The sequence below is a fragment of the Mustelus asterias genome, chromosome 24 (assembly GCF_964213995.1).
Source record: "Mustelus asterias chromosome 24, sMusAst1.hap1.1, whole genome shotgun sequence".
NCBI classification, from domain to species: domain Eukaryota; kingdom Metazoa; phylum Chordata; class Chondrichthyes; order Carcharhiniformes; family Triakidae; genus Mustelus; species Mustelus asterias.
The window spans coordinates 30,021,289-30,045,932 of NC_135824.1; the positions used below are offsets into that span (position 1 = coordinate 30,021,289).

General features: G+C 47.4%; 1 protein-coding gene across 1 annotated transcript in view; it reads right to left on the minus strand.

Annotated features, from left to right (window-relative positions):
• LOC144511296 (multiple C2 and transmembrane domain-containing protein 2-like) overlaps nucleotides 1–24,644 on the minus strand; it is a 447,793-nt gene that overhangs the window by 237,233 nt on the left and 185,916 nt on the right. The window contains exons 5-7 of the mRNA XM_078241512.1: nucleotides 17,794–17,870; nucleotides 13,066–13,177; nucleotides 9,222–9,263 (exon numbers count right to left, since the gene is read on the minus strand). Of these exons, the coding sequence (XP_078097638.1) occupies nucleotides 9,222–9,263; nucleotides 13,066–13,177; nucleotides 17,794–17,870 (231 nt within the window). The remainder of the gene's footprint in view (nucleotides 1–9,221; nucleotides 9,264–13,065; nucleotides 13,178–17,793; nucleotides 17,871–24,644) is intronic.

Below are 24,644 nucleotides of genomic sequence, written 5' to 3' on the forward strand. Positions count from 1 at the left end.
TCATATGAACTATTGAAAAGTAGTCAACTGGGGGCAAAATGTGCATTCAGGAATTTTATTTTGTACATTAAGTTCATTAAGAAAAGCGAAAGTATACACAGGCAAGGCAACCTTTTCAATCTCTAAGCATGTCTTCACGAAGATAATAATGTATTTGTCATCAATAAAGTTTTATTAGAATAGAAAATTGCAAAAGGAAGGAATGAAGAACCTGACAGACATAATGGGACTAACATGGATTTTGTTCAACAGCATTACTAATATCTATCGGCTCAGAAGCAATTCTCAATTAACAAGTGGCTTAGGTCACTGAATATTGGTTCAATGCTGCCCCCTTGTGATCAGAGGGTGACACTGACCCAGAACCAGATGACCCAAGCGCATCAGCACTGCAGGTCCACTTATAACAATAATACTTCAATATATGTCAGCACCGGGGAGCTCTGTTGGCTGGATGGCTAGCGGGTGGATAGTGTTAATGGCAACAGCTTGGGGTTCAAGGGTTCAATTCCCCGTTCCAGCGTAGACAGACTTGGAGCCATAGTTTTTTTAAAAATCACAACCCTTTGCTGTGGGTTGGTGAGTAATCGGGTGTAGAATTGAAGTAAAGAGGAAGATTCCCAATGTGTGTGTGTGTGTGTGTGTGGAGTGGTGAAACTGTTAAGCTGCGCAAATGATCAAATCTATTTTCTTTCAAGCAGGGATGGCTGAGGGGGAACATGATTGAGGTGTATAAAGTTATGAGGGGCATGGACACAGTGAGTAGGGAGCAGCTGTTCCCCTCAGTTGAGGGGCCAATCACAAGGGGTCACAGTTTTAGGGTAAGGGGCAGGAGATTCCGAAGGGATTTGAAAAAAAAATGTTCGCTCAGAGGGTGTTGGGAATCTGGGATGAAGTGCCTGGGAAGGTAGTGGAGCCGGAAACCTTAAAACCATTACAAATATATTTGAATATCATAACATTCAAGGATATGGGACAAGTGCAGGAAAATAGGACGCAGACTCGATGGGCCGAGGGGCCTTTTCTGCACTGCATGACTCTGTGCCGGAACCTCATCACTGTTCATGCCGATGGGATTCTCCCATCCCGCCGCAGTGAATGGAGATTTGGTTGGGCGCCAAATACTGCGGCCTCGCTGCAGCGGGAAGCTTGACATGAACAGCAGGTAAGATGGCGCTCCTATGATTCGATGATGGTGAAGAGGAAGTCTCCAAAACGACAGCGGCAAGGATAAGATACAGTGAATGAAAAACAAGTTACTTGGAATAAAATGTGTAAAGGCCTCAGCAAAACTGCTGCTGATACCACGTTTACAACAACTCCAGAACACACCGTCCTGATGGCTTCCTCAGCCAGCCTCTCCACCTCCACTGGTTCCAGTGCTGCTATCCTGTCACAGATTAACTCCCACTTCCTCTCCCCAACAATGCCCCTATCCTAATTCACAAATCACCCTCTGGCCTAGAGGAGCCAACTTTAACTTTTGTGCATTCAGGAGGGAGAAAGTTTTGGAGGCAGAGGGAGGTACGAGGAATGGGAGGAGGCCTGTGTGGAACCCAAACAGAGACTGACACTGGACACCGGGGGACTTCAGAGGAGGAGTAGGCCATGGGGTGGCATGGTGCCACAGTGGTTAGCGCTGCTGCCTCACAGTGCCAGGGACCCTTGGGTCACTGTCTGTGTGGAGTTTGCACGTTCCCCCCATGTCTGTGCGGGTTTCCTCCGGGTGCTCCGGTTTCCTCCCACAGTTCAAAGATGTGCGGGATAGGTGGATTGGCCATGCTAAATTGACCCTAATTTCAGGGGATTAGCAGGGTAAATATGTGGGGTTACCGGAATAGGTCCTGGGTGGGACTGTGGTCAGTGCAGACTCGATGGGCTGAATGGCCTCCTTCTGCATTGTAGGGACTCTGTGATTCTATGGATTCTATGATTTGGCCCTTTGAGACTGCTCCCCCATTCATGAAGATCAAGGCTAACCTACTTGTGGTCTCAGCTCCACCCTCTTGTCTGCTCCTTGGCTCTCGTGCCCGTTGTCAATCTGTCTAGCTCTGCTTTAAATAGGTTTGGTGAGCCAGTCTCCAAGGAAGAGAATTCCACAGACCAGCGGCCCTCTGAGAGGGTGAGTGGGTGTTGAGGGAATGGTTTGTTTCTGTCCTGCGGGTTCAAGACAAAATCCCCCACACCCACATTCCAGCACCCTCTCTCAGCTCCCACTAATGAAACTGTGTGTGGCCTCACCCTCTTCTTCATCTTTGTTGCGCTTAACAGAGAAACATAGAAACTAGAAGCAGGAGTAGGCCATTCGGCCCTTTGAGCCTACTGCACCATTCATCTTGATCATGGCTGGTCATTGAACTCAATATCCTGGTCACCCCTCCAGCCCCTTTCCTCCCATATCCCTCGAACCCTTTAGCCCCAAGAGCTGTATCTAATTTCTTCTCAAAGTCAGATGTTTTGGCCTCAACTACATTCTGTGGGAGTGAATTCCACACATTCACCACCCTCTGGGTGAAGAAATTTCTCCTCACCTCAGTTCTAAAGTTTTACCCCTTATCCTCAAATTATGACCCCTAGTTCTGAACTCCCCCACCATTGGGAACATTCTTACTGAATCTACCCTGTCTAACCCTGTTAGAATGCTTGGTGCAGAGCTTTCAGCTGAATCAGCCCCACACAATGCCCCTCAACTCCTCCGCTTTCCGCCCACCTTTCCGAGCAAGTGTTTATTCACCTCCCCTAACTCCTATTGAATAGAATTGAATTTCTCTCTATGTTTAAGGGGGGGGGGGCTACATAAACACACGCAGACATGTGAGAGGTGGTTGACTGGCAGGGCATTGTAACAGAATCCAGGATGATGCAAGCCCAGTTCCTGATCGTCTGCAATCAGCCAGTTATGTGTCAGTTATGTGGGAGATTCCAGAAACTGGGATTGTTCTTACATGAGCGCAGAATCACGGGAGCGAGAGGAGATTTTATAACGACATTCAAAATCATGAGGGGTGACTTCTGGTTACTCATAGTTTCAGTGAAACAGTTTCTCCTTATTTACACTTTTAAAATCTTTTATCGTTCTGAACACCTCGAATAAATCTCCCTTCACCTTCTCTTCTCTGAGGAGAACAATCTCAGCTTCTCCAGTTGGCAGCACCAAGCCAGTTGGGTGAAGAGAGACACCGAGCTTTTCTTTATTGAGAGTTTATTAGCTTGTTCAGCCTAACAGCTCCTCCTCCCACTCAGCCCAGTGTCCCAGCTATCCCATGTCTATCTTGCTCCAAGACAATCAGTACCCAACACATACTTCTCTTCATCTTAACAGCATTATTGATATGCTATTAACAGTCGATCCACATAATTGTTGCCCCTCATCCCTGGTAACATGTTGGTCAATCTCCATCTAATCCATAGAACAACTACAGTGCAGAAGAGGCCATTTGGCCCATCGAGTCTGCACTGACTCTGTCAGAGTATCTGGCAGCACGGTGGCACAGTGGTTAGCACTGCTGCCTCACAGCGCCAAGGATCCGTGTTCGATTCCTGGCGAGGGTCACTGTCTGTGTGGAGTCTGCACGTTCTCCCCGTGTCTGCGTGGGTTTCCTCTGGGTGCTCCAGTTTCCTCCCCCAGTCCAAAAGACGTGCTGGTTAGGTGCATTGGTCGTGCTAAATTCCCCCTCAGTGTACCCGAATAGGCGCCAGAGTGTGGCGACTCGGGGATTTTCACAGTAACTTCATTGTAGTGTTAATGTAAGCCTACTTGTGACACTAATAAATAAACTTCAACTTACCCAGGCCCTATTCCCACAATACCACACATTTACCATGGCAAATCCCATCGAACCCAAGGGGAAATTTAGCATGGCCAATCATCCTAACCTGCATATCTTTGGTTTGTGGGAGAAAACCGGAGCACCCAGAGGAAACCCATGCAGACACGGGGGGAACGTGCAAACTCCACACAGACAGTTTTAAACTTATTCAGTAAATGTCACAAGTAGGCTTACATTACAATGAAATTACTGTGAAAATCCCCTAGTCGCCACACTGCAGTACACTTCAGGTACACTGAGGGAGAATTTAGCATGGCCAATACAGCTAACCAACACATCTTTCGAACTGTGGGAGGAAACCGGAGCACCTGGAGGAAATTTACGTAGACGCGGGGAGAACGTGCAGGCTCCACACAGACAGTGACCCAAGTCGAGAATCGAACCTGGATCTCTGGCGCTGTGAGGCAGCAGTGTTAACCACTGCGCCACCGTGTCTCATCTCCACCTGCATCTTGCCATCCTTCTTAAAGAGTGCTGCTCAGAACTGAACACAGTACTCCAGCTAAAGTTTAACCAGTGACTTATAAAAAGCTTTAGCACAGCCTCCAACCTCTTCCTGAACTCTGTACCTCAAACAGATCCCGTCTGCTAGCTTAAACAATAATTTATGCAATATTGTTGAGTTACACCGTTTAAAAATATATAATTAACAGGTCCAGCTTTAGGAGAATTACAGGATAAGTTAATATTTCAAGTGCTGGGCCTAAAGTATTAGCTTTTCTCTGCACAGATGTTGACAGACCCACTAAATGCATCTCCAGCAATTTCAGTTTTTATTTCAGATTTCCAGCTTTTATTTTTACAACTGTCAGTTAATACTTATTTCAGAAATGGGTTTTCTCAAACTTTTATTCATTTCTGTCTTCCTCTTCGATCCAGTGTTATTACTCGAAAACTTGCTTTATTTAGCACCATTACCACAGTTAAACATCCCAAACGCTCCACAGCAGCATCAGAGAGAATGTGACACTGAGACACACAAGGACATATCAGGACCGGTGATCCAAAGCTCGATCAAAGAGGTCAATTTTAAAGAGTTTCACAAAAGGAGGAGAGGAAGAGAGCGAGGAACACTCAATAAATGCTGGCCGGCCAGCTTGGGTGGCATGAGGGCACAGTGGTTAGCACTGCTGCCTCATAGCTCCAGGGACCCGGGTTCGATTCCCGGCTTGGGTCACTGTCTGCGTGGAGTCTGCACTTTCTTCCCGTATCTGTGCCGGCTTCCTCAGAGTGCTCCGGTTCCCTCCCACAGTCCGAAATACGTGCTGGTTAGGTGCATTGGCCATGCTAACTTGCCCCTTAGTGTCCCGGGATGCGTAAATTAGTGGGATTAGCGGGGTAAATATGTGAGGTTACGGTATCTATGGATACAGCCTAGGTGGGTTTGTTGTCAGTGCAGACTCAAAGAACAAAGAACAGCACAGCACAGGAAACAGGCCCTTCGGCCCTCCAAGCCTGTGCCACTCGATGGTCCGAATGGCCTCCTGCCGCACTGTAAAGGTTTCTATGATTTCGTTCTATGAATAATGGTGGAGAGGTTAAGGGAGATGTTCAGTAATGTCCTTTCGTGAAGGAAATCGGCCGTTCTTACCTAGTCTGGCCTACAAGTGGCTCCAGAGCCACAGCAATGTAGTTGACTCTCAACTGCGCTCTGAAATGGCCTGGCAAGCCACTCAGTTGTATCAGTCAAGGGCAATTAGGACTGGGCAATAAATGCTGGCCAGCCAGCGACATCCATGGCCTACGAAGGAATGAAAAGAAGATTCCAGAGCTTATGGCCCAGATGGCTGAAGACACAGTCGCCATTAATCAAATGAAGGGTGTGTGTGTGTGTACGTGTATACATGTGTGTGTGTGTGTGTGTATACAAGAAGCCATTCCCCAAGGTGTCAGATTAACACAATATTCCCAAATCGTTTGCAGCAAGCCAAAACCCAGACTACACTAATTAATTCATCATCAACAACCAACGTGTATTGTGACAGATTCAGACTTCATTCGGATAATGGCCAGGATTTTGTTGGGCCAACAGGCAAGCGTCTCTCACACACGTCGGGGAAGTGGTGAAAGGCCCACTGGACCCAGGTGCTCTCCAGGCCACTTAAGTGACCTGTGTCGGGCCCACCCTGCGATGGTGGTCGCTGGAGGCCGAAGCGCCGCCCACGGAGATCTGCCTGCCAACAGCGCCAGTGGCAGTGCTGGCCGGTACCGGTAATGCAGCACCAGTGGCCCAGGGTCACCAAGGAAATCCAGGCCAGAGGTGAGTCAGGCTTCCACCTCCAATTCTGGGTCCCCTGCTTAGGCACTGACTGCCTGACTACAAGGGGCTTCCCCCTGACCGGGTTTGCTGAGTGAGCCTTCCAAATGGACTGAAAGCCAGGCAGCCACCATTTAATCCGTGTACCAGAGCTATTTTATAGCGGTTCATGCGTAATGTGTATCAACTGGCTCGTTAAAGAGATGGAGTGACTTTCTTCCACTGGTGGCCGGGAATCGGGGAGATTTTGTCACCATCAGGAGATTGACACAGGGCCTCTCCTACGATTAAGTGGAGCTGGCCACCATGTTTCCTGCTATCATGGGCTAGTTTAAATCCCACCCAGTCGATGCATTGGAGGACAGATAGATTTTAAAGCAGGAGTCACAGCAGTCTACTTCTCAGCAAAGTCTATTTACACAGCCAACCGTGTCTAGACACAGAGTACTGCAGCAAACAGTCGACAGAGTCTATTTGAAAATACTTCCTGTGAAACAAAGGGACCTTGGCATGTTTGTCCACAGATCTCTGAAAGTGGAAGGGCATGTTAGTAGGGTGGTGAAAAAGGCATATGGGACACTTGGTTTTGACATCGAGGCATAGATTACAAAAGCAGGGAAGTCATGTTGGAGTTGTATAGAACTTTGGTGAGGCCACAGCGAGAGTACTGTGTGAGTTCTGGTCGCCACATTATCAGAAGGATGTGATTGTACTGGAGGGGGTGCAGAGGAGATTTACCAGGATGCTGCCTGGGATGGAATATTTAAGTTTGAGAAAGGTTGGATAGGCTTGGGTTATTTTCTCTGGAGCAGAGGAGACTGAGGGACGACCTGATTGAGGTGTTCAAGATTATGAGAGGAATGGACAGAGTGGGTAAGGCGCAACTATTCCCCAGTAGCAAATATTGAAGGGTCAGTCACGAGGGGACATAGGTTCAAGGTGAGTGGCAAGAGGTTTAGGGGGGAATGTGAGGTAAAACTCTTTTACCCAGAGGGTGGTGATGGTCTGGAATGCGCTGCCTGGGAGGGTGGTGGAGGCCTCACGTCCTGTAGAAAGTATCTGGATGAGCGCTTGACACATCATAACACTCAGGGCTATGGGCCAAGTGCTGGCAGATGGGATTAGGTGGGAGTTCAGGTGTTTCTAATGTGTCGGTGCGGACTCGATGGGCCGAAAGGCCTCTTCTGCGTTGTGTGATTCTATGAATTACAACAAACAGCAAATCGCGAGCGTGAGAAAGAGAGCGGGAGAGCGAGAAGGAGAGTGCGAGTGAGAAAGAGAAAGAGAGAGCAAGAGTGCAAACAAGAGAGTGAGAGCGAGGGAGAACATTCCCCCAGTGGATCTGAACTGACTGAGTTCTCTATTCTTTATACTGAGTCTCCACTAAGATAATTTGGGGGCGGTGTTCGTTCCAGTTACACAAACTTGACCTCAATAACCAAAACCGAGTCCATCACTGAATTGGTCAAGTCTCAGGCGCTTTATCAAACAGGTGAAAGTGATGTGCAATGCATGGACTATTATGGAGCTACCAACTCTCCTGCATTGACCTGGGAACGGCAGAAACACAAGAGCAATTCACCCCGGGAAACTGTTCAGGGGAAAAATAAGGAAGAGTTTAGGATTCAAGCGTCCCGGCTGTGGAATATCTTGCCGTTGCCATGGAATTATTTGACATATGCCTGGGTGCAGTGCATCCTGGGAGTTGTACCTCTTTACCTGTGGTCTGTCATTCAATGGGGGCAACTCCCTGGAAACGACAGAATTTCCCGCACCTCGTGCTCTCCGAATAGGGTGGGTAGCTTGAGAGCAGCTAAAGGTTGAAGGTAAAGGTCTGTCAGGGGCTGAGCATCGCTGGATGTTTGTGTACAATAGGGAGAGAGCGCACAGCAACTCCAGATTTTCCTGAAATGCGTTTAACTCATTGCTTTCTACCCAATCCCTCCCCATCTCCAAAACCTGGCTCTTTAACCACGCCTAGGGTTGTCCTTGCTAACTCTTCCACCATTGCTGACACTCATTACCATCATTGCAGAATGGCCTATTGTGTGTGCATTTGATGACGTGATTAAGCTTCAATGGCTCACGAGAATCTCAGAATCCTGGTTCTGACATTTTTAAGCCTCAATCTCAGTTGAAGGCTAAAAGAATTTTTGGGGGCTCATGCACCCATTTTAACTCCACCACCTCTTTCTCTACTGAAACGGTGGGCTTCCCCCTTGCTCGTGGGAAGTCCAATTGGAGCCCATCCTGCTTGGGGAATGACCCTTGACCCAGGCACATGGCTCAGGCTTCTGGTGGGCGCCAGAGTTGCCGAAAGCTCAACCAATTTCAGGGAAAGTCATAGGAAAACCCCCTCAAAACCAGAGGAAACGCCATCTTTAGAAATTAAAACAATATGATCTGGAAACAGCCAGAGAGTAAAGTAAACTTTAAGTTTATTTATTAGTGTCACAAGTAGGCTTACACTGCAATGAAGTTACTGTGAAAATCTAGTCGTCACACTCCAGCGCCTGTTCGGGTACACTGAGGGAGAATTTTAGCATGGCCAATGCATCTAACCAGCACATCTCTTGGACTGTTGGAGGAAATCGGAGCACCCAGAGGAAACCCACGCATACACGGGGAGAATGTGCAGACTCCACACAGACAGTGGCCCAAGCTGGGAATCGAACCCAGGTCCTTGGCGCTGTGAGGCAGCAGTGCTGACCACTGGGCAACCCCAGGTGATCAGAAATTACACAGAGACCACGTTATTAAACCTTCCAAGAATATGAACAACCTGAGTGTTAAACCCTGGCACTGTTTCCCGAATTACAGCCACATTTTCGTTCATCAAAATTTGAAGGGGTTTACTGAAAAACCATAAGCACGATAGTTTAAGGGACCACCTGCTTCTGAAAACTTTCTGAGCGGCTGCTTTCCAAACTCTCAAACACAACCGAAAACTCCTTCGAGTACTCGACAAAAATGGCATGCCCACTTTTAACACCAGGTGGAGGCTGGTCATCATGGTGAATATAACCTGGTCAACAAAGCAAGCTCAGGACACCCCTGACACTGTCAAAAAACTGTTTCTTTTCGGAACATTATGCCCACAAAAAACATCGCGAAACAAGAGTGTAAGGTCTTACCTTCGTATGTGTTCCGCGTTTTTTCCTGACTTGACTAACTCGCTGAACGGATGGAGTGCAAGGCGGTCCGGGATGCAAGAGAGGGAGAATGGGAATGAACAGAGGGGTGCAGTTGTTAATGACAAATCAATTATATTAAGTTGATCTTTCTCTACACCCTAGCTATGACTGTAACACTACATTCTGCACCCTCTCCTTTGTACCCTATGAATAGTGTGTTTTATCTGTATAACACAGAAGAAGCAATATCATAGAAACCTACAGTGCAGAAGGAGGCCATTCGGCCCATCGAGTCTGCACCGACCACAATCCCACCCAGGCCCTACCCCCACATATTTTACCCGCTAATCCCTCTAACCTACGCATCCCAGGACTCTAAGGAGCAATTTTTTTAAACCTGGCCAATCAACCTAACCCGCACATCTTTGGACTGTGGGAGGAAACCGGAGCACCCGGAGGAAACCCACGCAGACACGAGGAGAATGTGCAAACTCCACACAGACAGTGACCCGAGCTGGGAATCGAACCCGGGACCCTGGAGCTGTGAAGCAGCAGTGCTAACCACTGTGCTACCGTGCCACCAATACTTTTCACTGTATCCCAATACTTGTGACATTAATAAATCAAATCAACCATTTTGGAGGGGATTGGTCATGCGTAACAACAGAGAACATTCAACTGAAGCCGTTCCAGAATCTGTATAAATAATTGCATCCAACAAACCACAGCAAAGATTGGGCTGGCTTTTCTGAGCAACACCATGACTCCTTGGAGAAGGGCCTCCTCCTTAGAGAAATGGAGCCATGAGGCCTTCCTACAAGGCCCAGAATCATTTCTTGTATCACATTTTGTCTGATAGCACTCCAGTGACATGTCTCTAGATGTTTCAGTTTATTTATTTATTATTGTCACATGTAGGCTTACATTAACACTGCAATGAAGTTACTGTGAAAATCCCCCAGTCGCCACACTCCGGTACCTGTTCGGGTACTGAGGGAGAATTTAGCATGGCCAATGCACCTAACCAGCATGTCTTTTGGACTGTGGGAGATGGGGTGGCACAGTAGTTAGCACTGCTGCCTCACAGGGACCCAGTTTGGATTTCCAGCTTGGGTCACTGTCTGTGCGGAGTCTGCATGTCCTTCCCGTGTCTGCGTGTGTTTTGCCTGGGTGCCCCGGTATCATAGAATCACGCAGTGCAGAAGGAGGCCCCTCGAGTCTGCACCGACCACAATCCCACCCAGGCCCTATTCCCATAAACGTCACATATTTACACTAGCTAGTCCCCCTGACACTAAGGGGCAAATCAGTATGACCAATCCACCTAACAAAACAGCTTTGGACTGTGAGAGGAAACCGGAGCACCCGGAGGAAACCCACACAGACACGGGGGAGAATATGCAGACTCCGCACAGACAGTGACCCAAGCCGGGAATAGAAACCAGGACGCTGGCGCTGTGAGGCAGCAGTGCTAACCATTGTGCCATCGTGCCGCCCCTTGCAACTAAAGATGCAACCATGATTGCAAACAAAGATGCAACTAAAAGGCATGTTGCTTCAGAAAATTCACATTTACCAAATCAAACTGATTTATGTCGTAGTATTTAGGTTCAAATTTCCACAAGTTGTGATGAAAATGAAGATTCCTTCAGCAATCATTCTTGTATAAAGAAAAAAACCATTTCAACCAATGTCATTTAACCCTTCTACTGTTGATTCAGGCTTTTCTAATTACATAGGCCCGGTCGGTGTGATTCCTTTTCTTTTAATTACACTGCTGTCATTTTTTGTCCTGCTGTTTTCTAATGCTGGGATTTAACAGCATGATTTAAAGTGGTTCTGCTGCCAGCAACAATAAGTAGTTATGCAACTAATTTTTTGGACAGATAAATCCAGTGCAAATTAACCTCGGGATCTGAAAACATGTCGTAGCCAGCCCGTTACCTGCCAACTGCCATTCAGAAAAACCTGCTGCATTTCCAACCAACTGAGGAACAGAGAACAGAACCAGTTCCCCACGGCAGAAACTGGAGAGTAAATACCCACAGTAAACCGACGGGAGGGTACAACTGGCACATGGTGCTGCATCAAAGGCTGTGCTTCGTTTTAATTAAGGTTTGTACTTAGAATCATAGAATCCTTACAGTGCCGATGAAGGCCATTCGGCCCGTCAAGCCTGCACCGAGGCACTATCCCCGTAACCCCACATATTTATCCTGCTAGTCCCCCGACACTAAGGGACAATTTAGCATGGCCAATCCACCTAACCCGCACATCTTTGGACTGTGGGAGGAAACCGGAGCACCCGGAGGAAACCCACGCAGACACGGGGAGAACGTGCAGACTCCGCACAGACAGTCACCCGAGGCTGGAATTGAATCCGGGTCCCTGGTGCTGTGAGACAACAGTGCTAACCACTGTGCCACCGTGCCACCCTAGCTCAGGGGCACAAGCTGACTCCCAAGTACATTAGTGAGAGGTTGGTAGGATTGACAGTGGTTAGGCTTCACGTTGTGTTCAATATAAGTCCAGGCCAGTGCTGAAGGTGCTTTTTGAAAGCATTTGGGAAATGGATTGAACCTCCTAAATCTCCGAGGATGGCATGGTGGCACAGTGATTAGCACTGCTGCCTCAAAGCACCAGGGACCTGGGTTCGATTCCTGGTTTGAGTCACTGTCTGTGTGGAGTTTGCACGTTCTCCCTGTGTCTGTGTGGGTTTCCTCCGGGTGCTCCGGTTTCCTCCCACAGTCTGAAAGACATGCTGGTTAGGTGCATTGACCATGCTAAATTCTCCCTCAGTGTACCCAAACAGGTGCCAGAGTGTGGCGACCAGGGGATTTTCACAGTAGCTTCCTGCTTATAGCTGTCACCTGATAGGCTCCAACGTTTGGATGCCATATTTGAACAGCACCCAGACAGCCATTCACTCTTCCACGCTGCTCCTTGGATGCTCTAGCCACCCACACCTTCACCCAATCCTGGTTCAGTTTCACCCCCACCCTCCCCATCCCTCATGCCCAGCCTTGGCAGTTTGGGTTACAGGTAGCCAACATCTCTCAGTGATGGTGTGAAAGGAAAGTTCCACAATGTCTGGAATCCTGATGGAGTCCATCCGGATAATTCCAGAAGGCGTCCCCGGAAGTTAGCCTCAATCAGAGGCAGCGCACCTTGTGTGTTCATGAAGAATTGGGCTTCCGTGCTTGGCTTCCATGATGATTCAGTTTTCTTTTTAATTTATTCATTCATGGGACATGGGCGTCGCTGGCTGGCCAGCATTTATTGCCCATCCCTAGTCACCCAAGGGCAGTTGCGGGTCAACCACATTGCTGTGGCTCTGGAGTCACATGTAGGCCAGACCAGGTAAGGACGGCAGATTTCCTTCCCTGAAGGACATTAGTGAACCAGATGAGTTTTTCCGACAATGGTTTCATGGTCATTAGTATATTCTTAATTCCAAATTTTTTTTATGGAATTCAAATTCTACCATCTGCCGTGGTGGGATTTGAACCCAGGGTCCCCAGAACATTAACTAAGTCTCTGGATTAAAAGTGCAATGATAATATCACCAGGTCATCACCTCCCCTTGTAGCTTTTTTAATAGTCCTCAGCCAGCAGAAATAAAAACTGTAATAATGCAACCTTTCCACTTATTCAATATCATACGTTTGCATTAAGTGACCTATTTTGTTACTCGACACATGCACCCAGAAAGATCGACACATTCTGGGTTGGAACCTCCTTGCACAAAAGCAGGCCTTCCCGTCTTGCATAACTTTCACATTTAGCATCAATGAATATAAAGCGTGCGGTCATTGACAGCCCCAAGAATGAACCCGTTACTCACATTTCTTCTGCTGTCCCTCGGTTTGTTGGCGAGTTTAATCTCCAGGATAATTTCCCCCATGTAATCCTCCAAACTGTTTGGGTCATCGAGCTGCAATTCCTTCTGGACGGTACTAATGGAAAGGAACAGACCGTCACAATTAAAAAAAACACCTTCAAACCTTTCGGGTTGCCCTTGAATATGGAGGCCGAGTCAGGCTGACTCCGCAGGCATTTAAAAATGGGGCCGGAACCCGATGCGGAAGCCCCCCGCACCCAATTCCGGCAGAACACAATTTTGCCGTCGGGGGGAGAAGGCGGGGAGTGAATCGCACCAGTGGGAAATCTGGACTCAACAGGGTCATCGGAACCTAGTGCTCAGTTCAAACAGACTGCATTTTTTACTGTCCTAAGAGCCTTAGCCGGCAGTGTGGAAGCCACAATTTTATGGAAGAGATATAAGCAAACTTGAAGGGCAGATAAGCTCACTATAAGTGTCATGGTCTTAAGTGATTTTAATCTCTAGCCCTTTAAAACTGAAAATCAGTTGCAGCTGTTAGTAATAAAGCAGACACCTGCTACTAGATTGAACTGATTAACAGACCATCTGGTGTAACTTGGAAAATAATCAGTACCATCTATTCCTGCAGTTTCAATAAACTGTTGCCATTTCCCAAGGGTTGTTATTACAGCTAAGCCCATTATGAATGTTTGGCTGAGTTTCAAAAACTCCAAAACAACTTATCTTAGTCAGGAAGGCTGACTTCAGATTTCAATATCAGGTTTAAGAGAGTTTAAAGCATTAGACATAGTTAATGTGGTTAGTGCATAGATGTTCACAACCAACAGACCCACTTGAGGGGATTTATGTTTTTTGAATGGTTTTCATGAATGAGAGGCTTTCTTTAGTATCAAGTGTGTAGGTGAGAAGTCTCTTAGATTATGAGAAGTTTATCTTTTTTTTCATCTCTATTTGGCTCCTGAACTCTGCCCAAGGTGGATGAAGTGGCGTGGAAGTGGGGAATTAAATGGGGGTGGGGCGATGAGAGCTGGAAATCCAATTAGGCTATTATCTAATTGGGCCAAAGTCTCAGAGAACTAAGCTGGGCCGTCTAACCAGCCCAACAAGGCACTTGCCTGTCCGTGTGGCCACCTCTAAGCTTTCTCCAGAGGCAGTGGTTCCCCCTCCATCCTACGCCCATCTTCCCAAAACAAAAATATGGCAGGTGGGGGGCCATTTTAAGTAAGACCGGTCTGCCATGTCCGGTAATATCCGAAAGCAACCTCCCCATCTCGATGGTGAAAATCTGGGCCCAGGTCTTCCCAAGTGGGAAATCACAGCCTAGAGCTGCACCATAACTAAATTATCCAACTGAAAGTTTGGGTTTGGAGCTCGCTGCCTACAAGGAAGCAGAGATGATCGATCATTTCAAAAGGAAATTCAGAGGGAACTCGGTGGAAATAAATGCGCAAGGCGACAAAATACAGAGAGGGAACAGAGCTGACTGGACTGATCCATAAAGAGCAGCAGACTTTTTATTTATTCATTCGTGGGACATGGGTGTCACTGGCTGGCCAGCATTTATTGCCCAGCCTTAGTTGCCCTTTGAGGGCAGTTGAGAGTCAACCACATTGCTGTGGCTCTGGAGTCACATGTAGGCCACACCAGGTAAGGACGGCAGATTTCCTTCCCTAAAGGACATTAGTGAACCCGGTGGGTTTTTCCAACATTTGACATTGGTTTCATGGTCATCATTAGGCTTTTAATTCCAGATACTTTTTATTGAATTCAAATTCCGCCATCTTCCGTGGTGGGATTCGAACCCAGGTCCCTGGAACATTTGCTGAGTTTCTGGATTGATAGTTGAGTGATAATACCACTAGGCCATCGCCTCCCCTCAATGGACAGATGACTTTCTTCTGTGCCGTGGCGACACTCCAAGGCCAGTACCCATGTTAATGGACAGAACGCTGGGAGGAGCAAGCTGCCCTCCACACTCAAACTCCTGATTTGCGGAAGGATATATTGGCCTTGGAGGGAGTGCAGAGAAGGTTCACCAGGTTGATACCAGAGATGAGGGGTGTTGATTATGAGGAGAGACTGAGCAGATTGGGTTTGTACTCGTTGGAATTTAGAGGGGGGATCTTATAGAGACCTATAAGATAATGAAGGGGCTGGATAGGGTAGAGGTGGAGAGATTCCTTCCACTTAGAAAGGAAACTAGAACTAGAGGGCACAGCCTCAAAATAAAGGGGGGTCAGTTTAGGACAGAGCTGAGGAGGAACTTCTTCTCTCAGAGGGTGGTGAATCTCTGGATTTCTCTGCCCACTGAAGTGGTGGAGGCTACCTCGTTGAATATGTTCAAATCACAGATAGATGGATTCCTGATCGGTAAGGGAATTAGGGGTTATAGGGATCATAGAATCATAGAATCATAGAAACCCTACAGTGCAGAAGGAGGCCATTCGGCCCATCGAGTCTGCACCGACCACAATCCCACCCAGGCCCTACCCCCACATATTTACCCGCTAATCCCTCTAACCTACGCATCTCAGGATTCTAAGGGGCAATTTTTAACCTGGCCAATCAACCTAACGCGCACATCTTTGGACTGTAGGAGGAAACCGGAGCACCCGGAGGAAACCCACGCAGACACGAGGAGAATGTGCAAACTCCACACAGACAGTGACCCGAGCCGGGAATCGAACCCGGGACCCTGGAGCTGTGAAGCAGCAGTGCTAACCACTGTGCCGCCCAAGGCGGGTAAGTGGAACTGATCCACTTCAGATCAGCCATGATCTTATTGAATGGCGGGGCAGGCTCGAGGGACTAGATGGCCTACTCCTGCTCCTATTTCTTATGTTCTTATGATGTGTGCTGCCATTGCTCAAAACCCTGGAGCTCAGTTTTTAAAGTTAATTTATTAGTGTCACAAGTCGGCTTACATTAACACTGCAATGAACTTACTGTGAAAATCCCCCAGTCGCCACACTCCAGCGCCTGTTTGGGTACACTGAGGGAGAATTCAGCATGGCCAATGCACCTAGCCAGCACGTCTTTCAGGCTGTGGGAGGAAACCGGAGCACCCAGAGGAAACCCACGCAGACACGGGGAGAACGTGCAAACTCCACACAGACAGTAACCCAAGCCAGGAATCGAACCCGGATCCCTGGCGCTGTGAGGCAGCAGGGCTAACCACTGTGCCATCAAATGGCCTCCTGCATTAATTACCAATCGGATAGAAATTAGCTCACGTTCTGGGCATTTGTTGGGTGGGGTCGCGAGTTAAATGTCCAGTGTGTAGACAAGCAAAATGGCTGCCACGGTGGGAAGGGATTGTTCCGGTTGTTTTTGTCTGGTAAAAATCATAAAGACAATCCAGTCAAATTCATTTATCATGTCTCCGCACTGGGGACCCATCCCCGTTCACCCTACCCCCACCCTCCTCAACCGATCATTAACATACCATTTACACGTTCATTACTTATTCAATGGTGTCAAAGGGGAAAATACTCAATCTGATCAACACCAAACAGAACAGTGGTAAATGTGCTGCTAATGGAAATAGATGGACAAGAATCATGCTCTTTGTGCTTAATGGATCACTCTTAAGGGCCGATTGTGAAATCCAGTTGCCCCCAGTGGGGAACCCGGTTCACTGGGAATGCATGAAGGTAAATCACAGATCCACCATTTAACATGATGCAGCTCCCGGGGGAGGCGGGGGGGGGGGGGGGGGGGGGGTGGAATGTGATGTGGTCTTTATCCAGTTCAAACTGACGAGAGGCAAAGTTCGAGGTTCAGCTGATGAACATTGAATAGATTTTTTAATAAATCATTCTCTTTACTGAGGTTTTTAGTTGGGGAACAGAAAAAAACAGGAGAGTGGGATTAATTGGATAACCCTTTCAAAAAGAACTGACGCAAGTATGATGCTTCAAATGGCCTTCTTCAATGCTGTACGATTGCAACTTTTTAATAACACTTTTTATTGTATTTTTAAGCCTAAAGTTTATTTATTAGCACCACAATTAACACTGCAATGAAGCTACTGTGAAACTTCCCCTAGTCGCCACACTTTGACACTCGTTCGGATACACCGAGGGAGAATTTAGCATGGCCAATGCACCTGACCAGCACGTCTTTCCGACTGTGGGAGGAAACCAGAGCACCCGGAGGAAACCCACGCAGACACGGGGAGAACATGCAGACTCCGCACAGACAGTGACCTAAGCCGTGAATTGAACCCGTGTCCCTGACGCTGTGAGGCAGCAGTGCCAACCACTGTACGTACTAATGGTGTCAAAGCTTTGTTACTTTTGGGCTTAATTCAATCAAAAGTCAGCACTCAAATTATCATTACATCACATTTTGCTTTGTCAATATATACGCTGGAGCACTTTAAAACTTCACCAGAATTCTTGTTTCCCCTATTACAAGTCACATCAGGCCGAACTGAAGTTCTGTTGCGTTGGCCAACACTGTCATAAATCCCGTCTCCATTAATTTATAATTTATATCTCTTCATCCCTCAAGGCTAGTGAACAATTGCTGTGCTTTTAATAGCACTTAGCTCCAGACGCAAGGTCTCAGTACTTCATACCTTTTATTCGCTTTGCCAAAATCTGAGGAACTCCTTTAGGTTTTCGGAGCTCAGGTACCGCTCTATCAGATAACGCTCTTCAATCTCTCACAGGATGAGACCAGCGTGTACCAGTAAAGTATTAAATCCACAATTATGTGACAAACCTGTTCACTTCCAGATCATTCAGGCTGAGGTACGCAGAACCCATGAAATCATCCGTGGCCAAGTCTCGGTCGTACACCTGTTTACGGAGAGATCTTTCTTTTATTATCATGACAAGCTGAGATTTTAAATAAACACGAGGTTGAAGACGACTCCCTAAGTGCCATAAGCTGTGCAGGGCCAGCTTCATCAATGCCCATCTGGAGACAGAGGAAACAGTTTAGTGCCCCGTCCCAGCCCAAACCTGCAGACTTGTGCCTGCTTCTGACTGCTGAGAAATGAGGGAGACATACCGGCGTTGGACGCTGTGAGGTAAAGAGTCATCAGACAATCGCTTGTGTCAGAGTTTGAGTTATGAGAAGACTGGAGACACTTTTGGCGGGGCGGTGGTTGCGGGGGGGGGGCGGGGGGTCACTTTACAACACCTCCAACTGATTTGATTTGATTTATTGTCACATACAATACAAATCATAGAATCCCTACAGTGCAGGAGGAGGCCATTCGTCCCATCGGGTCTGTACCGACCACAATCCAACCCAGGCCCTATTCCCGTAATCCGCATTTACTAATCCCCTGACACTATGGGCAATTTTAGCATGGCCAATCAACCTAACCAGCACATCTTTGGACTATGGGAGGAAACCGGAGCACCCGGAAGAAACCCACGCAGACACTGGGAGAATGTGCAAAATCCACACAGACAGTGACCCGAGGCTGGAATTGAACCCGGGTCCCTGGTGCTGTGAGGCAGCAGTGCTAACCACTGTGCCACCGTGCTGCCCAATCATAGAATTCATAGAATCCCTACAGTACAGAAGGAGGCCATTCAGCCCAGCAAGATCTGTACCGACCACAATCCCACCCAGGCTCTATTCCCATAACCCCACATATTTACACTGCTAACCCCCCCTGACACTAGGATCAATTTAGCACAGCCAATCAACCTCGCCCGCACATCTTTGGTATTGGGATACAGTGAAAAGTATTGTTTCCTGCGATCTATACAGACAAAACATACCATTCATAGAGTACATAGGAGAGAAGGAAAGGAGAGGGTGCAGAATATAATGTTGCAGTTACAGATAGAGTGAAGAGAAAGATCGGCTTAATGTATGGTAGGTCCATTCACAAGTCTGATGGCAGCAGGGAATAAGCTGCTCTTGAGCCGCCGGCAGTATTTTCTTATGAGGGGAGGTTGAATAGGTTGGGCCTGTACTCATTGGAGTTCAGAAAAATGAGAGGCCGCTTTATTTGGACATATAGGATTCTCAGGGGGCTGGAGGGTGGTGTGTATATGGAATGAGCTGCCAGAGAAAGTGGTTGAGGCAGACACAATAACAATATTTTAAAAGCCTTTGGATAAGTCTATGGATGGGAAAGGGTTAGAGGGATATAGGCCAAATGCAGGCAATTGGGACAAGTTGGGAGAGCACCATGGTCGGCATGGAACAGTTGGGCCAAAAGGCCTGCTTCCGTGCTGTACTGTTCTATGACTCTATGACACGGTAGATGCTGAGAAGTTGTTTCTTCTCGTGGAAGAGTCCAGGACCAGAGGGCACAATCGCAGAGATGAGGAGGAATTTTCTCGCAGAGGACAGTGAATCGTTACCGCAGAGGGCTGTACAGGCTGGGTCGTTACGTCCATTCAAGGTCCATCCCAGCAGAGCCTCATTGAAATGGCGAATAGAATCGGCAACAAGGCAAAATGTACTTTTGGGCGGCACGGTGGCACAGTGGTGAGCACTGCTGCCTCACAGCGCCAGGGACCTGGGTTCGATTCCCGGCTTGGGTCACTGTCTGTGTAGAATTTGTACATTCTCTCCGTGTCTGCGTGGGTTTTCTCCGGGTGCTCCGGTTTCCTCCCACAGTCCAAAGATGTGCGGGTTAGGTTGATTGGCCATGCTAAATTGCCCCTTAGTGTCAGGGGGACTAGCTGGAGTAAATGGGCCCTGGGTGGGATTGTCATCGGTGCAGACTCAATGGGCCAAATAGCCTCCTTCTGCGCTGTAGGATTCTATGACTCTATTCTAAGGCTGAGATAGACAGATTTTTGATCAGTAAGGGAATGAAGGGCTATGGGGATAAGGTGGGAAAGTGGAGTTGAGGATTATTATACCAGATCGGTCATGATCCCATTGAATAGTGATGCAGATCCAATGGGCCGAATGGCCTACTTCTGCTCTGTCTGCTGGTTTTATCAGATATTCCAGTCCTACAGAAGTTAATGGACTTTTTGAACGGCTCGCTGCATTTTACAGCCCTTCCCTAACTGTTAAGTTCCACCCTTGGGATTTTTAGCTTGGAAGGTAGGTGGTGATATTATTGAGGTCTCTTAGGCTAGGAAATGTTATAGGAAGCTGTGTGGAGTTTGCACATTCTCCCCGTGTCTATGTGGGTTTCCTCCGGGTGCTCCGGTTTCCTCCCACATTCCAAAGGTGTTCAGGTTAGGTGGATTGACCATGCTAGATTGCCCCTCAGTGTCTCAAGATGTGCAGTTTAGATGGATTAGCCATGGGAAATATGTGGGGTTACAGGGATAGGGCAGCGGGAAAGGCCTGGGTAAATTTCTCTGTCAGAGAGTCAGTGCAGACCTGATGGGCTGAATGGCCTCTTCTGCATTGTAGGGGATTCTATGATTCTAGAAAGGTTTAGAAGGCTGTTGACTTAGATGAAATACATTGAGAGAAAGTTGGTGTGGAATGTAAACACCAACATAGTTTGGTCGGGCCAATATTTCTGCACTCGAAGTGCAAGCTAATATGGAGCTGAGAGGAAGGTGCTGAGCACAAGGAACAACAAGCAAAAGCACACAATACGTCAGCTCAGTATGACAGTTAAGTCAGTCTGAAACCATTCCCGACAATTGGCCCCAAGTGCGAATGTTAACCAGAAGCTCTGTCCTGCCGTGCAGGCTCAAATGACTTTGAACAACTAAGGCATGCTGAACCTTAGCGTGCGGGATCTCCCACAGAAACCAGATTCACTCGAAAACCGCAAAACAAAAGATTCTTCGAGGGCTCCGGAAGTTTCATAGAACATAGAACATAGAACAGTACAGCACAGAACAGGCCCTTCAGCCCACGATGTTGTGCCGAGCTTTATCTGAAACCAAGATCAAGCTATCCCACTCCCTATCATCCTGGTGTGCTCCATGTGCCTATCCAATAACCGCTTAAATGTTCCTAAAGTGTCTGACTCCACTATCACTGCAGGCAGTCCATTCCACACCCCAACCACTCTCTGCGTAAAGAACCTACCTCTGATATCCTTCCTATACGTCCCACCAGGAATCGTTCTTTTGTTGCTTGAGTTCTTTGCCCAAAGCCAGGATCAACACACAGCAACATGACCTCCTCCCGGGGGCATGGAGGCAGGACCTCAATCTACCCCAGCTGGAATGGGCATTGAACACCAATCTGATCCGCACCAGCCATCTAGCTAACCACAGGTCCAAGGAGTCCCAGTTGCAGTGGCAACATACCCATTAAATGTTTGTTGGCGCTGACGATAGAGACAACAATTTCTTTCCATCACTTGGCTGAGTCAATGGATGGGATTTTACGGTCTTGCTCATCCCGAAACTGTAAAGGTCAATGGACCTTTCTATTGTCTGCCCCTCGCCCGCTCCGTTTCCAGTGGCGGGCGGGGCGGTACAAACCCGGCCTATGACTCTATTGGGGCAGGTGTAGGAAAATGGGATTAGCGCAACTTTAGTGGTAGTTATTGTCGGTGTAGATTCAATGGGCTGAAGGGCCTTTTCTGCGCTGTGTGAGTCTATGACTCTATGACCAGGAATCTCTCCGACTATTAGCACTATCCCTAACCTTATTGCAGCTAATAAATAAACTTTAAACCCTATTAGCACCTGCCACTGAAGAATGTTGGAAGGATTTACAAGTTGTCACTCAACCTGTCTGGCCACGTTAGGAACACCCTTTCCCTTGGGGTGGGACTTGAACCCGAAGCTTCTGGCTCAGAGGCAGGTACGCTTCTCACTGCGCCACAAGATGGATGACAAATTCTTGGCACTTCAGAATAACAAAGCCCCCACAGTTTCAACTTTACAGCAAATCTGGAGAAGTGAGAAACTGCAACTTTAGCAGCAATAGCTGGCATGTTGCGTACCAAAAAACAGACTCCACATGCCAAGCCAATTGCGTACATACAATTCCCCTTTGATTCTGCTCAAACTACAATTTAAACTGCAGTACTTACATTCCGTCACAAAAACAGAAATTGTTGGAAAATCTCAGCAGGTCTGACAGTATCTGTGCAGAGAGAGAAGAACCAACATTTCAACGTTGGCTCTATTCCCTCTCCACAGGTGCTGCCAAACCTGCTGAGATTTTCCAGCATTTTCTGTTTCAGTTTCCAGCGCCCGCAGTATTTCGTCAGTAGTTAATCAGAATAATAGCAGAATCTAAGTTTAGGTTTATTTATTAGTGTCACAAGTAGGCTTACATTAACACTACAATGAAGTTGCTGTGAAAATACCCTAGTCACCTCATTCCGGCGCCTGTTCGGGTACACTGAGGGAGAATTTAGCAGGGCCAATGTACCTAACCAGCACGTCTTTCGGACTGTAGGAGGAAACTGGAGCACCCGGAGGAAACCCACACAGACACAAGGAGAACGTACAGATTCTGCACAATGATCCAAGCCAGGTATCGAACCCGGGTCCCTGGCGCTGTGAGGTAGCAGTGCTAACCACTGTGCCACCGTGCCAATTGTCATGTTTTGAATGGGATAATTTAACAATGATGTTTAATTCTAATCTTGGATGACTAACACGTTTGTATGCCTTCAACAGAGTTAGTCATGTAGTATTAGAGTGTTTCAATGGAATATTTACACTGTCGGTTAAAACATGGTTTTCAAGCCTCTCACTTGCCTTTAAACAGTATCTGAAGCTCAAGGTGCTCATATTTTCTCTCATCCTCTCAAGGTCAGACTATAAAATGATGGCATTTATAGCATGTTTGGCTAAACTGCTTCACACAAGCCTTAGCCACCCACCCTCCTGTATCGCATTCTACTTTCTGTCCGTCATTGCTTTCTCCCTCATGTTGGTGTTGCATCCCCTTAAATGCATCTTTGATAGTCACCTCACTTTCCCTCTGTGGTAACAGGTCCTACAATCTGGCCACTCTCTGGGTAAATTTCTCGTGAATTCTTTGTTGGATGTTTGACATGACTATCCTGTATCGCTTGTTTTGGAGTCTCGCACTGGCAGTACATCGGGTGAGATTTTCCAGCCCTTCCCGCTCTCGGGATCTTCCAGTCCCACCCCCTCACTCTGTGGAGGGTGCCCCTGGACAAGCGAGCCACGCGAACCACCACGCTATGGGACCAGAAGATCTTCTGCTGCCGGAAAACAAGCCATGGGAAGGAGGGGGGGGGAGAATGGGAGTCCCCCCCCCCCCATTTTCTCTACATATACCATTTCAAATCCCTTCACAATCTTAAGGAGCTCCATGAGGCCACCCCTTATCCTTGTCTCTTCGAGAGGAAAGCCTCAATCTTTTCTGATGTGCAATCACTCAGTTCTGATGTCATCTCTCTTTATTACACCTTGACTTCTGCCCCTGTGACCGCACAGTAATATGGTAATAAATCAGTGCTAAGTTAGTGCCAGAATTAGGACTATGACAAGCCTCGGCCTACCCACGTTTAATTGCCCAAATTCCCTGATAAAATTCAGGCACCCCAATTTAAAACGGAGACTTAGAATCTCGGACCGGTTACGGTACAGGAGGAGGTCATTTGGCCCATGTTTTGTGTGGGTGCCTTGCAAGAAAAACTCAGCTAGTCCCACTTCCCCCTGCAAATCTTTTTTTTTAAGTCATAATGCTCATTTGGAGAGCCGGTGCACACATGATGGGCCAAACAGCCTCAGTCTGCTCCGTAACACTTCGATGATCCTTCAGTCTCCTTCTGAGAGTCGCGATTGAATCTGTCGCCACCACAACCCCAGTCAATGCATTCCAGACCCAAACCGCTCAGAGTATTAATATTGTACTCTTGACACTGCAAACAATTGGAAATACAACTATCTGACCAAAACCAAACTTAAAACCAAAATATAACCAACGATCCTAACCCGTCAACCTAAAACTATCGCCACTGACCTTGAAACCAACCAAACTATAATCGTTTCCAATGTAAACCACTGAATGCAAGAGAAGTGTCATCATTGACCCTACCAAATTCTAATCACTGAACCAAACCAGTAAATCCCACCAAAATATAATTACACAAGAACATAAGAAATAGGAGCAGGAGTAGGCCATCTAGCCCCTCGAGCCTGCCCCGCCATTCAATAAGGTCATGGTTGATCTGATAGTGGTTTAGTTCCACTTACCCGCCCGCTCCCCATAACCCTTAATTCCCTTATTGATCAGAAATCTATCCACCTGTGACTTAAACATATTTAACGAGGTAGCCTCCACTGCTTCAATGGGCAGAGAATTCCAGAGATTCACTACCCTCTGAGAGAAGAAGTTCCTCCTCAACTCTGTCCTAAACTGACTCCCCCTTATTTTGAGGCTGTGTCCTCTAGTTCTTGTTTCCTTTCTAAGAGGAAAAAATCTTTCTGCCTCTACCCTGTCTAGCCCCTTCATTATCTTATATGTCTCTACAAGATCTCCCCTCAACCTTCTAAACGTCAACGAGTACAGGCCCAATCTACTCAATCTCTCCTCATAAGCTAACCCCCTCATAATTACTGAACCCTTAAATAAAGGTTATTTATTAGTGTCACAAGTCGGCTTACATTAACACTGTAATGAAGTTACTGTGAAAATCCCCTAGTGGCCACACTCCGGCGCCTGTTCGGGTACACTGAGGAAGAATT